The 14,073-nt window shown below is 36.0% G+C and overlaps 1 protein-coding gene across 2 annotated transcripts; it reads right to left on the bottom strand.

Moving 5' to 3' along the window:
• Positions 1-9,856: 9,856 nt before the first annotated feature.
• Positions 9,857-13,445, bottom strand: LOC149240727 (monooxygenase 2-like). Of its 2 annotated transcripts, none has more exons than XM_089373787.1 (6): positions 13,153-13,445; positions 12,923-13,069; positions 12,769-12,834; positions 12,473-12,644; positions 10,908-11,061; positions 9,857-10,743 (listed from the first exon to the last, which is right to left on the bottom strand). In XM_089373787.1, exons 1-6 carry the CDS (start codon positions 13,269-13,271, stop codon positions 10,205-10,207), a joined length of 1,197 nt encoding a protein of 398 aa, XP_089229913.1. In that variant the 5' UTR covers positions 13,272-13,445; the 3' UTR covers positions 9,857-10,204. The 2 variants fall into 2 exon arrangements, with proteins under 2 accessions (XP_089229913.1, XP_089229912.1); XM_089373786.1 differs by having other exon boundaries at positions 10,833-11,061; positions 13,153-13,444.
• Between the last annotated feature and the right edge of the window lie 628 nt (positions 13,446-14,073).

The following is a 14,073-nucleotide window of genomic DNA, read 5'->3' as shown; positions in this document are numbered from 1 at the left end:
AAAGAACAGAGAGAAGAAGCTGAGCTGACCTGAGGGCAGCATCGAACCAGAGAGACCTAGAGAGTCTGTGCACTCCAGAGAAATCTTGAGAGGTTCAAGCGAGCTCCTCGGCCTAGGTCTGTCATGTATGAGTTCCAAATTGGGCTCATACTACTGTGACCAGTAGAGGTCAAGTACCAGTAAGGAGAGTCTATGTACTTAAATCCCACTGATTCATATTTGTTGAGTGAGACTCAAATTAAGCTCGCTGTTGTAAAGAAACTTTGCTTTGAAAACATAATAGAGAGGCCACCACTGAAAGCTGGACTAGGAGACGTAGCCCAGGAGCATTGAGTGAACTCTTTATTAAATTTGTTGTATTACATGTTTTCATGTTATGTTTTCTCTAACTATCTCAGTGTCTATGTATTTTGCAATATTATCGGTTCATTGCATAAAGTAACATAGGCACATCCATGCACATGAGTCTATAATACCTTTAATTATTTGTCCTGTATAAATTCTAGATCAAGAGGTATCAGAGCTCAAGTTTACTAAGGTTAGACAATCTTGTGTTGGATTTTGTTGTTGAATGCTAACTAGATCAAAGCTTAAACTAGGAGAAGGAGAGTTGATTGAAACTAACCCTGAAATTGAGAGAGTCTATCCTAAGAGGAAAATGTCAGAAGAAACTCCCTTGGAATCAAACCCTCAGTTCATGGATAGTTTCATGACCATGAGAGCCATGGTAGAGGAAATGTATAGAGAATTTAAGAAAGGTAGAGAGGAAGATTCATCAAAATCCAAACAAGATAAAGGAGCAGAAGAATCCTTCCTCCGTGATTACTCTAAAGGCAAGGGGAAAGAAGAAAAACTTCCCACACCTCCTAGTAGCCCTGAAAACAAAAAGAAAACATCTTTGATTAAATTAGATGTTAAATTTGATTTACCAATATATGATGGAGAGTTGAATGCAGAGAAGTTGGATAATTGGATTAGACAGATTGATGTTTATTGCAGAGTATAGAGCATCGATTTGGACAGTAGCAAGATTCAGCTGGCCAGCCTACGCCTTGGGGCCACTGTCTTGGTATGGTGGGAAGATAGGACACAAGCTGACCTGAAGAAGCATGGTAAAATTCTTTCTGTCTGGAGTGAATTTGTTTCTGTAATTAAAAAACAGTTCTATCCACTAGCTTATATGCAGCAAGCCATGATGAGTTGGCAAACTCTTCAGCAATTAAAAGGGAAAAGTGTACAAAGTTACACTCAAGAATTTAGGAAAAGAGCTTTGATTCTAGGAATTTCTTTAGACTCACCTAAAACTCTGTTGAAGTATATAGGTGGTATACATAGCTACTTAAGGCACACAATTTTCATGTTTAATCCCACTAGCATAGATGAGGTATTTATTCAAGCTACACATCTAGAGGCTAGAGGCAAGAATGTGAACCCAAAAGTTGGGGGATCATCAAAACCCACTGCAAGTAAGAATAAGGAGAAAAGAAAACAAAAATGGGAAGAGAGGAAGGCCAATATTATACAAAAGACCAAATCTTCATGCACTCACTGTAAGAAGGATGGGCATGATGATGAACACTGCTGGATTTTGCATCTGGAGCTGAAACCCAAGAAGTTCGAGGGCAAGAAGAAGAAGACTATTGCAGCTATTCAAAAGGATTTGGGGTCAGACTCGGGAGATGAAACAACAATTGTAGTCACAGGTATAAAAGGTTGTTCGCTTTAGAGAATGCAGAAATCAAGAAGCAGGTACAGGAGCTGCTCAAAAAATGGTTCATAAGACCTAGCACATTGCCTTGTGAGTCTCCAATTGTCTTGGTGAGAAAGAAACATGGCTCATGGAGAATGTGCATTGATTACCAAGCATTGAATAAGATAACGATAAAAAATCGTTATCCCCTTCCTCACATAGATGATCTATTAGATCAGTTGAAAGAAGCTGTTTATTTTTCCAAGTTGGGCTTGCATAGTAGCTAACAACAGGTCAGAGTTGCAGAGCAAGATGCATGGAAGACTGCTTTTAAAACAAAGCAAGGATTGTATGAGTGGTTGGTTATGCCTTTTGGTTTAACTAATGCTCCTGCTACTTTCATGAGAGTAATGAATGATGTACTCAGACCTTTTCTTGATGATTTTGTCATTGTATATTTGGATGACATTCTTATATTTAGTAAAACCTGGGAAGAACATTTAAAGCATGTTAAGCAGACTCTATTTATTTTGAAGAAAGAAAATCTTTATGTTAAGCTCTCAAAATGTGAATTTGGCAAAACATCTTTGAATTATTTGGGTCATATTGTAGGGGTGGTGAATTGAAGATAGATTCCTCTAAGGTTGCAGTTATTGTAAACTGGCCTAAACCCAAAACTGCTACCAAAGTTAGAAGCTTCGTAGGAGAAACACAGTATTGGAGAGTTTATTTCTAACTCTTCCTTATTTGAAACTCCCTTACATGCTTTAACAGGATTGAACAATGTGTTTCAGTGGGGAGGAAAATAGCAAAAAGCCTTCGACACCTTAAAAGAAAATATTAGTACAGCACCAGTACTAGCATTGCCCGATCTTCAAAGACCATTTGAGATTGAAACAGATGCCAGTGACTATGCCATGGGAGTAGTATTAATGCAGCACGGTAAACCCCTATGTTATCATTCTGAGACATTTAATTCTACAGTAATTAATTATCCCACATATGATAAAGAATTGTATACATTAGTGCAGAGTGTGAAAAAGTGGAAATGTTACCTAATGGGCAAAGAGACAGTTATACATACTGATCATCAACCACTTCAATATTTGCACTCACAAACTAAGTTGCAGCAATCAAGATACTATAGGTGGATGGGTTTTCTACAACAGTTTCATCCTGTCATCAGATATAAAAAGGGCATACACAATAAAGTTGCAGATATGTTGTCCAAACCAATCATAAATGCATTCACTATACTTAAGCGTAATTCAGTATTGCATGAAAGCTACATTGAACAGTATGCTCAAGATATAGATTTTAAAAATGTATATGCAACTTTAAGTCATGGCAAACAAGTAGACTAATTGGATTATCATGTTAGGGACAAACTCTTGTATCATTTGGGAAAGTTATGCATTCCTCAAACAGAAAGAGTAAAGATAATTCGAGAAGCACACACTTCTCTAATATCAGGTCACTTTGGTGTAAGAAAAACAATTGCACAGCTGCAAAGATTTTGTTATTGGCCAAAAATGAATGAGACAGTTTCTAGATATGTAAGAGGGTGTACCATGTGTGCTAAAAGCAAGCCCAAGAATAGAAAAATGGGCTTGTACACTCCACTACCGGTTCCTTCTCATCCTTGGGAAAGTGTTTTCATGGACTTTGTTGGAGGACTACCTAAATATAGAAAAGGTCATGACTATTTATATGTTGTGGTGGATAGGTTTAGAAAAATGTGTATTTTAGTACCTTGTAACAAACAGATTACAGCTAAACAAACTGCAAAGTTGTTTTTTCAGCATGTATGGGTTCATTTTGGATTACCCACTTCCATTATTTTTGATCAAGATACCCGATTTGTTGGGAAATTTTGGTATAGTTTGTGGGAATTGATGGACACCAGGCTGAAGAAGAGCACAGCTTTTCATCCGCAAACAGATGGTCAAACAGAAGTGGTCAACAGGACAGTGATCCAGTTGCTCAGAGGCTATTGCAGTAAGTATCCCAGGCTTTGGGATGAACATTTATGTTATGTGTGGCATGCTTACAACCGAGCTAAGCATTCTTCTACACAGAGATCTCCTTTTGAGACCTATTTTGGTTTCACACCAAGGTCTCCCTTGGATTTTGTCTTTGGTAAAGACATAGCGGTTGATGGACACAGTGATGTGGACAAGGCAACCAAGTTCATTGAAAAAATCCAAGAGATTCACCAGGCAATACAAAAACAGCTGGAAAAGAGCCAAGCCAAGTACAAGGCAAGGCATGACAAGCATCAGATGGAGCATAGTTTCCAAGTTGGTGATCAAGTCTAGATGTATATCAATGAAGACCAAATGCAAGATAAAGATAAGAAACTGAAGCCAATAAGGTATGGACCTTTCAAGATACTTGAGAAAATTGGTAAGAATGCTTTTCGCCTTGATTTACCAGCTTACATGCACATCTACTCAGTTGTTAATGCAGACAACTTGAGACTATTTGAACCTTCATTGATTGAAGATCCCAAAGAGCAGATTCAATTGCCTTCTATTGATGATCTGTTGCCTGAATATCTTAATAAATTGCCGGAAGATACAGTTTTGGATAGGAAGGTGAGAACTATGCGCAGAAGGGATGTTGAGTACCTGAGAATTGGACTCAAAGGTTCAAAGCTAAGTAGTGCAAAATGGATAGAAATTGGGCAAGCGAGGAATCAATACCCTCACTTGATCGATGCTTAAAAATAAACTTTTGGTGGTCCAAAAGATTTTTCAGTGGGAAGGTCGTGATCCGAATTGGATCTTAAGCACTCTCTAAGTTTTCATAAACTCGTTCAAATTATGCCAAACAGATTCAAGTCTTAGAAAGATCAAACTATCAGAAAGAATCCTCGTGACAGTTGCAATTGTGATCAGCATGGAGCAACGAGGACCCTCGATCGAGCACGCAGACCGTTGGCCCATAGTAACACGCGCTGGCGCAAATTGGCAAAACCAAAAGCTAATTCAAGAAACAGGGGTGGTTTCTGATACACGAAACATAATAGAGAGGCCACCACTGAAAGCTGGACCAAGAGATGTAGCCCAGGAGAATTGGGTGAACTCCTTATTAAATTTTTGTATTACATGTTTTCATGTTATGTTTTCTCTAACTACCTCAGTGTTTATGTATTTTGCAATCTTATCGATCCGTTGCATAAAGTAACATAGGCGCATCCATGCACATGAGTTTGTAATACCTTTAATTCTTTGTCCTGGATAAATTCCAGATCACTGGTGCTTTTTATATGATCAACATTTTGTTCAACTTGTCGATATAGAACATGGACAAGCATAGAGACTTGGTCAAATGATAATATTCACTCTGTTTCATTTTGTGCAACAAATGTGTAGTTTTTTACAAAATAAACTATCAACAAATGGTCCCTGGTGGAAAATTTTCATGTGATTTTTTGAATTGCAGATCCTTCCATTGAGCTTAATGAGAATGCTTGGTGTATTTACAAATTTCTATTTCAAACTTCTTCAAAATCTCTATCATAGAAATTTCTTCTTCTTGTAAATCAATCCTTCTAGCATTTGTACTACTACTTGAACCAATCGATATATGGATATATTCATCTCTTCCATTCCACTTTTATGTTGGACAGTGATTGATCACTCATATCAATAGGATATTTGTCGTGAAACAAAGTCAAATTTCCACAATTATCACATTGCTTACCACCAACACATTTTTTTTGGTAAAATAATTCATGATTTTCTCTTCCACATTGAATTTGGGATATGAAATCATGGATAGTGGAAGGAGAAAGTGAATTTTCCCAAAACGTTTAACCAAAATTAAGGCAGGTGTCGTAATATAATTGAAATCTCACGCGATAACGACAACAACAAGTGTCGCGTGCAGTGATAAATTTAACATACCATTGTTTTTGTTGCACAAAAGTACTAATTGAGACATTAATTCCACGATTCTCTTCTTTGAACTTATTGAACAACTCTATCTGAGTGGTGTCCAAGAAATGTTTTACATGTTCTTCATACAGATTTCATGTTATTCTTCGTTGCATCACATCCCTTACATTTGGTGAAACACATGATTTTTTCATCCAATATTCATATGTTATTTTTTTAACATCTCCAAGTCTATATTTGTATGGTTGCCTACAAGTAATTGTCCAACAAGCAAGTTCATCATTTACAATCGAAATTTTCTATGCTTGTGCAATGTTTTTCGTGACATCCCTAATGCTTTTGCCATAGATTTTACCAAACGATTTTCTTTAGTACTTGATGAAACCATTGTTATTTGTATTGCTCTACGTGCATCTAGATCACTTTTCTTTCTAGATTCCCAATTGATTTTAGAGCACTATTTATATTTTGAATCACATTTTCCTTCACCTTTTTATCTTCCGTTGATTTTTGAATGCCCAATAATGTTGTAGCTTATTTTAATTTCTTTGATGTTAAGAGACCTCTCAAAATTTGAGTTTGAACTGTCACGTTTTTATCTTTGAAGAACTTATCAATAATGAGCTTAACACGATATCATATAACATGGTCAGTTTTTTTTATCTCCACATGTGCTAGTGTCGACATTTTCTAATATTTCATCATTGAAATTGATTTCATATGTACCTATGAGAATTTAATGTAAATGAGTACAATATAAATTAAATAATTAAATTAAAAAATAGAGTTAATGAAATTGAAATTAATAAATATGTATGATTTCAATAATACATGACATATATACACACACCTAAGGGTGGTTCAACTTCTTCACTTGAATTTCTTTCAACATCTTCAACAACATCATCAATCATTGGTTTATTTTCTTCTTCACTTTGTCTTTCAACATTTTCAATCTCATCATTCATGTTATGAGGAAAATTTATCTCTGTATACATTGCAAAATATTTTTCAAATTAGTTCATCAAATAAAAATTAAATTTGACAACACACTATTAAATTTTAAATATCATTTACAATATCTACATTTACATACATGGTTCAACTTCTTGTTGAGATTGATTTTCCCTTTCAATATTTAAGTGTTATTCATTTTTTTTTTCATAATAGTTTCTCAAGTATTCTCTACAAGCCTCCATGTCTTTAATTCGATCATATTTTCTCTTGCAAATTTTTTGATTCCTCATGATAATTCAATCTATATAAATTTTTAAAATCAAACCCAAAAAAATCACTTTCAAAATCAAGTCCAAAAAAATTACTTACAAAATTTAGCCAAAAAAAAAATCATTTTCAAAATCAAGTCCAAAAAAATAACTTTCAAAATTCAGCTAAAAAAAATCACTTTCAAAATCTAGCAAAAAAAAACTCACTTTCATAATTCCACTCAAAAAACTCACTTTAAAAATCCAAAGTATTTTTTTTTTTTTGACTAAAAATTAGAGTCAAAAAAGTTTGGTGTTCAAACGACATATGAAAAATGTGAGTGCGAAAATGATGTTTCGGCCTAGTTTATTTATAACGTAACCAATTGTTACAACTATTGGTTTACTCAAATGTTCCTTTGTGTACATGGTTCAATCAACTTATTGATGAACTCCCCTTGAATATAAAACTTCAACTCTTGAAGTCTACAACCAATAAGGTCCACTCAAGTGTATCCAACCAAGTCATGGCTCACTCTTCACAATGTTAAAAAACCATTTAATAGAGGTTACTAAACTAAATTATACAAGTTACCATGTCATCGAGGACACATGATAAAGGGGTATGCATGCCTCTTCAAGACTTATAGCAATATCTCATTTTCATGTTAAATAGATACAAGTACAACACACTCCAATAACAAAGACACTAGGTACAAACTTTTCAAGGACCACCACATCAAAAATCATAAACTTGCTACAACTAAAAAGTGTGTATCATATTACGAGTCTGTTATCATTAAACACATCACTCAATATTTTACCTTCACTTGTTTATCCACTACCATCGAATATTTGTTACTATTGCTCCAACCAATATCCTCTGCTACCATAACGCTTCCACAAGCACTGTCATGAGCTATTCCTGTCTTCACTTGGGCCTTCATCACCATGAGATTTCTTCTTCTTCCTTTTTTTGTACTTGCACTCATGAATTTTATATTTTTTTTTGCAAACAACTTATTATTGATGTTCATATAAAAGAAATCCATCTACCGAGATACATGGGTGTCATTCTCTATATTCACAAGATCGATAAGAATCATTTTCAAATACATGGTTGATCAACATGTTAAAATCTCTTCTCAACTTAGCCCATTTCAGATTCTGCAATTCTTCCAGCTCACGTTCTCCCTTTAATCAAAGACAATTTCTCTGATTTCACATAAGCTTATATATGAGTCCATTTGCCACCCTCATACCTATCTAAGAATATGATTCCACAAATTGATATCACATCCTCCCTTTTCAAAAAAAAGATACATGGTACATGATTACCACAATAATCTATTTAGACCTAACTCAACGGGTCTTCCCTACATGGTCAAAGCAAGAAGATAACAAACTTCCGCCAAACACAATAAGTTCACACACCCACGCCCAGACTTGGTCATCACTCCTCCACCTTCGAAGAAGGTTTGGCCACAATTGGAGGACCTAGGAGAGCTAACAGAAGAACTGTTATCGCCTTGCGGCAATTGCAGCATGTAGCCGAGTGGAATCGAACCAGGGATTTCCTCGGGGTTCCCAATGTCGATGAAAGAGTAACATTGTGGTACTGGTCAAATGCCACGTAGGGTGGAAAGCTCCAGGCGTGACACATGGATGAACTGACCCAATCTCAGCTTGTGTGTGAGGATGAGGTGGTGACTTTCTTTGGCAAGAGCCGTATACGTGGCGTATACCAAATCAGATACCTTGGAAGCCATGATTAATTTCAATTAGCTATTAAGCACACTTGCCTCCTCGTAAATGTTGCATTTCCTTAACAAACTTTGGGAACATAAGATCATGTTACAAACAAGCTGCAGTTAACAACCTACTCTACTCTTCCCATGTTCTTGGGCCCTTCTACAAGGACTTAATCCCAAATCAGCTCTGATACCATGTTAAGATGGTATAGAGTAAATATTTATAGCAGCCAAAATTGTTGAGAGATTTATATTAAATTTAATGTAATAATACATATAAATATATAAGGTTTTGTCTCAAGATAGAGACGCTATCTTTGACACGCAATCTATTGGTTAAGTGCATATCTCAACCACACACCAATATACAGAAAACTAACTAATCGAAGAGAATCTCTTAAACTAACTAGGCTCCAACAACCTCCTAAATAATAGAAATGACTCCTTTTCCTAAAGACTATATAACTGTACTTATGATACTTATGATAATGACCGATAATTGAACAGCAAAATAAATATAATCACACGCATACATAAAACAGGTAGAAATTATATACTCCAACAAAAAGGTGATATTTTTCTAAATTTATTGATATCTTAGACTTGAATAGAGAATCATATATTATTCATTCAATTCTAACTGAAAATTTTAACATCACACTTTATATAGAGCTTTCCAAGTAAATGGCTACTCAGTGTCACTTTTAAATCATGAGACTACAATTTAAATTAAATGAAAATAAACACAAATTAAAAGCTGAAACAGTGTTATAGAAATACAATCCTCATACTTCAATTTCATTTTTTTTTCACGGAGTCGATTGCCATTCACTTGGAATGTGTTTTCTAAAGGACATTTTTAAATATTCCATTTTGAGATGCAGTAAACATACTTATGGAAAATTCTCTGTTTTTTTCATCCATTCCCTTTAAAATGCTTCCATATTCTACTCTTATTTAAGTTTTAATAACTTCGTAAACATGTTGATTATTTTCACTTCAAAGGAAAGAAGCATTCTTCTACTTGAAAGTGCTTTTTTGACCAAAGTATATGGAACTCATGGGGGAATGCATGTAGTCGTTAAGAAAGAAGCATTCTTCTACTTGAAAGTGCTTTTTTGACCAAAGTATATGGACTCATTTGGGGAATGAGTTTAGTCGTTAAGAATTAGTATCATTCCCAAAGTATTCTCAACTGTGCCATCAATATCCAGTTTAATATCCAGTTTTCCATCCTAATGACAATTGGCTGTGTCACACAATCTTCAAAAGAAACAAATGGACAGGAAACCTCATTACAGGCCTGGATATGAAAAAATATAAATCTGAGATGAATTGGCAACTTACCCTTAGAAATCCTTCAGTACATCTCTGTGTCAGTGTATTAGGCAATAAGTACAGATGTTGCTTCAGAAGGCAATTAGAACTGAAGCTTGCATTTTTCTCAAAGAGAATTTGATTGAAAGTTCACCAATTTTGACAAAATAGAAGAATATATGTGCTGCTATCCACTTCAATCTTGTTTTACTCAAGATATACATTATTTGGTGAACACCAATAAATTTTTTGCTGAATACTTGTGCTGTAGAAATATACCATTGCAAATGCATACACAATGTACGTTAAAACTGTAACCATAACTCTCAAGTTTCAAACTTATTTCATGGTATCAAAAAGCCCCCCACAATCATATTCCGCATGGCTCAGAGCATCACCAGGCACCTTTGTCATGATTTTCTCTCTAAGAAATTTAGCAAATTTTCCTGATCCTGGTTGCAATAATCCTGTTATGTAAGATTTAATCATCAACATAAACACTCTCCATCTTCTCTCCTCTACATATTTCTTCAATGCTTGCTCAATCCTCTTCCTTTCTTCGTTTGTGGAAGTAATCAATTTTCCATTCAGCCCTTCTGCTAAGCATCTGACAAGAACAACTGCATCCTCCAGTGTTGAACATCCACCTTGTCCAATATAAGGAGTCATTGCATGCATTGCATCTCCAGCGATGGTGACTGTTCCTTTTGACAATGTCCCAAATAACACTGCCCATGGACACCGGCCTCTGAGAGGAGTCAAACTAGGTGTGTCTGGCAGTGTTCTCTTCACAATATCATGATACTCCTCTGGAAAATCTCTAAGCAAATCCAACGCTCCTTGTATGATAAGCTTGGGTTCTTGTGTAATTTCTGAGTCTGTTGAGCAACATATTGTTAGTGAATGAAAATTTTGATTCAAATTTGGATATTACTGGAGGGTTAGATGGAATAGCATATCAGAATACCTTGGGGACGTGATTTTCTATTTAAGAACCAGAAAACATCTGTGTCATTGATTGGAATGTACCCAGCTCTCGTACCATGTTGTAGATTGATATATAATTTTGGATTGAAGTCATGCCCTTCAGGGTAGGTAGACAATCCACGACTTGTAGACTTTCCCAGGAATTTGGCGGGCTGATAGCCCAACCACTTAGAAACAATTGAGTTCACCCCATCACATCCTATCAAAACCTGTTGGTAGTTAAATTAAAGAATAAGTAAAATTGTACTGAACACGTCACCATCAAATATTTTTGGAAGAAGATTGAAAACAATAAAAAAAAGGGAAGGTTTCTTCATACTTTGTAAGGTCAAAGAACAAAGTTACAATACCATAACAAATCCTTTTACTAGAGAATGGCTTAATCATACTTCAGGCAAATGGTAATCCAATGATACACTCTCCTCCCAAATAACAGTAAGAAAAATGAACAGAGACAAGTTACCAGTAATAGCATTCATAAAAAACAAGGAATGGAGACAATGACCATTGACATCCATAAAAAGCAGAGGATAGGGACAAGTTACCAGCAATAACCTTTATAGTACAAGAAAACCAATGAAAGTGACCTGCATAAACCAGTAGAAAATTGGCAAGATACAGGAATGCCAGGAATGCCACTGATAAAATAAAAACTGCCCAACCAAGCTCCACAGTTGCAAGAAGAAGATAGACAAATAACAAGTATGAGCTGACATAACCTACAAATGCAGATGATCAAAAACATCAAAAAAAATTCATAGATAAGCAAAGTTTCCGGAATGTGCCAAGATAAGAGGAAGTCAAGAAGAAAACAATATGCGATCTAGGAATTGTGAGTGTACCCTCCATAAGTTAAAAAAGATAATGCCATTAGCCTCGAGGGTTAGTAGTCATAACTTATAAGCCAGATGCAACATCTGTCTCCCAGGTAGGAGAGGTTACGGGTTGTGTCCCAGAGGTCACGGGTTCGACTCTCTAAGTGCTTAAGTGCTTGAAACTCAGGCCACAGGGGTTTACCCTAGTTACACCACATCGACAACAATGAAGTTTTCAGAGGTTTCCTATGCATCTTTGTGTGGAAAGAAACGCCATTGAACATGAAATTGCAAGTTTTATGCCAGACTTGGCAGATGATCTAAAACACCATGGGTAAATAAAATATCCAAAGATCACGTGAACCCTACAAGAGAATATCGTGCGATTGGGAAATAGTGAGTGCAGAACAGTTCAAAGAGATTATAACCTTAAATATGAAAATGAACTGAGAAAGTTTAAGCAACCTAGATAGCCTAACTCAAAAATAGGCCGTCCGGGTATTAGTGTAAGCTTGACCGAGTTTTAAGAGCCATCAACCAGGGTTCCATTTTCATTTTGATCTGCCCTACTTGCATGGCAGGAGCTTCATCATTTCAAGGAGATGAGACCAGGTACCAGGTTCTCAGAAATTATTTTGTTGGAATAGATACCCTACGACACCCCAGCTAAAGGAAGTCTGAACTTTCACATGTTTCTTGAATCACTCACAAAATGAACTCAAATAATGGCAAAATACAGAAACAATAACTAAACCCCATAGGAAAGGCAATTTGTTTGTCTGTTTAATGGGTTTTAAAGCTTCACCTTGGCCTTGATATATGTTCCATCTTCCAACATTATGGTAGGGAAATCATGATTGCTACTATCTGTGAATATATCAACAACTTTGGACTTATATCTTATGGTTTCTGCAGGCAGGGCAGCTGCAAGAGTTTCCAGAAGAACACCCCTTTTCACGCAGCGAACTTCATGATCCCTGCCCAACACTTCCCCAATTTTATCACCTCATTATTACCAATAAATTAACTACTTTGCAACCACTTTCTGTTATCACTCATAATTTGTAACGATTAAAATTATCACAAGCAGACAATTCTCACCGTTTTCCAGGGACTTTGTATGGAATTTGTTTGTTCATTTCATCCTCCAGGCAGACCATCTGTGAACTGAAACCTCCATGGCGATGGCCATGCATGAATTAGGGTTGATTCGATTCAATTGTATTGAATACAGGGCAGTGTCAGAGGCTCTCACCCTTCTAATCGAAAATGGTTTGCACGAAGGTCATCTGCGACTCCGAGAGTGTGGAGTGCCTTCCAGGCATTAGTCCAGAGGTTGAGAGCTGCTCCTGTGGCTCTCAGTGTGCTCCCTCGTTCCAACACTAAGCTCTTCAACCCCACCCTGCCAAAAAGAAAGGTGCTATGAAAGCCATCATGGGGTATTTCTCGGCAAAAATTGTTTAAAAGGGATATGGGTGCGAGTACCTATGAAGTGCGAGGGCTGTGGAGAGACCAGCAATGCCGCTTCCTATTATAACAACGCTTTCAAACACCAGGGACTTGGCGTCCTCGTCATGTACGCCTGCTGTGTTATCTGATTCCATGGCTGTACCGGAAATCTAGATTCAGAAGTACGCATGAAAATGATTCAGATGCGAAGAAAATGTTGCGGAGGATAACTATTAAAACTTATCAAGGTCCTTGGCATGGTTTTATGTGTAAGTTCCACAGGGTAGTTCAGGCATGCAGGCATCTGCCATGTTGAGTGTTTAATGATAAACTTTTGTTAAAGTTTTAAATTGAAACGATATTTTAATGTTTATGAGAGTAAAAATGGTTTAGGGCATTATTGGGTTTTTTTAATTTAATTTTTTTTTAATTAAATTGATAATGCGATGATTTAATTTTTTAATAATTTTTTTTGTTTAAAAGACAATTCCAAGAGACTAATGCTAGCATGTTTCGATAATTTTCTTTGACGTCTTTGAAGGCATCACTACACACTTGTTCTTTCCAAGATTTTTTAGGCCTTTCCCACCTTCCTATTTCACATCAAAGTTGATGCGACTTGGTTCTTAATTGAGCAATAAAAACTTTTGCCCTCCACGAAATGTTAGCTCCATTGTACTCTTTTTGTTGGAGATCACACTTAGGGTTGAATTTTTCAATGTAGTACTTTTTCTTTCTACCCAATTCTTTTCCCCATACCAGTTTACGAAACTTACCCATAACAAAATTCTTCAGCTCCTTGCTATTTGTGGGATAGACATTGAGGTAAATATTATATTTTTGCATCCATGTGTACTTTGTCTCATTCATGTTTTCTTCTTTCTACCCAACTATTTTCCCCATACTCGTTTATGAAACTTATTCATAACAAATTTTTTTAGCTCTTTGCTATTTGTG

Source organism: Pinus tabuliformis, chromosome 8 (genome assembly GCF_031772625.1).
Source record: "Pinus tabuliformis cultivar Carrire ecotype Pingquan chromosome 8, CPIR1, whole genome shotgun sequence".
Classification (NCBI taxonomy): Eukaryota; Viridiplantae; Streptophyta; class Pinopsida; order Pinales; family Pinaceae; genus Pinus; species Pinus tabuliformis.
This window is presented reverse-complemented; position numbering and strand designations above follow the sequence as displayed.

Bases quoted from the DNA above. Each gene is read 5' to 3' on its own strand.
- LOC149240727 (XM_089373786.1), bottom strand. From the start codon at position 13,271: ATGGAATCAGATAACACAGCAGGCGTACATGACGAGGACGCCAAGTCC. The intron at 13,070-13,152 runs GTACTCGCACCC...TCTTTTTGGCAG, and splicing joins ACAGCCCTCGCACTTCATAG to GGTGGGGTTGAAGAGCTTAG. The intron at 12,835-12,922 runs GTGAGAGCCTCT...TGGAGGTTTCAG, and splicing joins AACCATTTTCGATTAGAAGG to TTCACAGATGGTCTGCCTGG.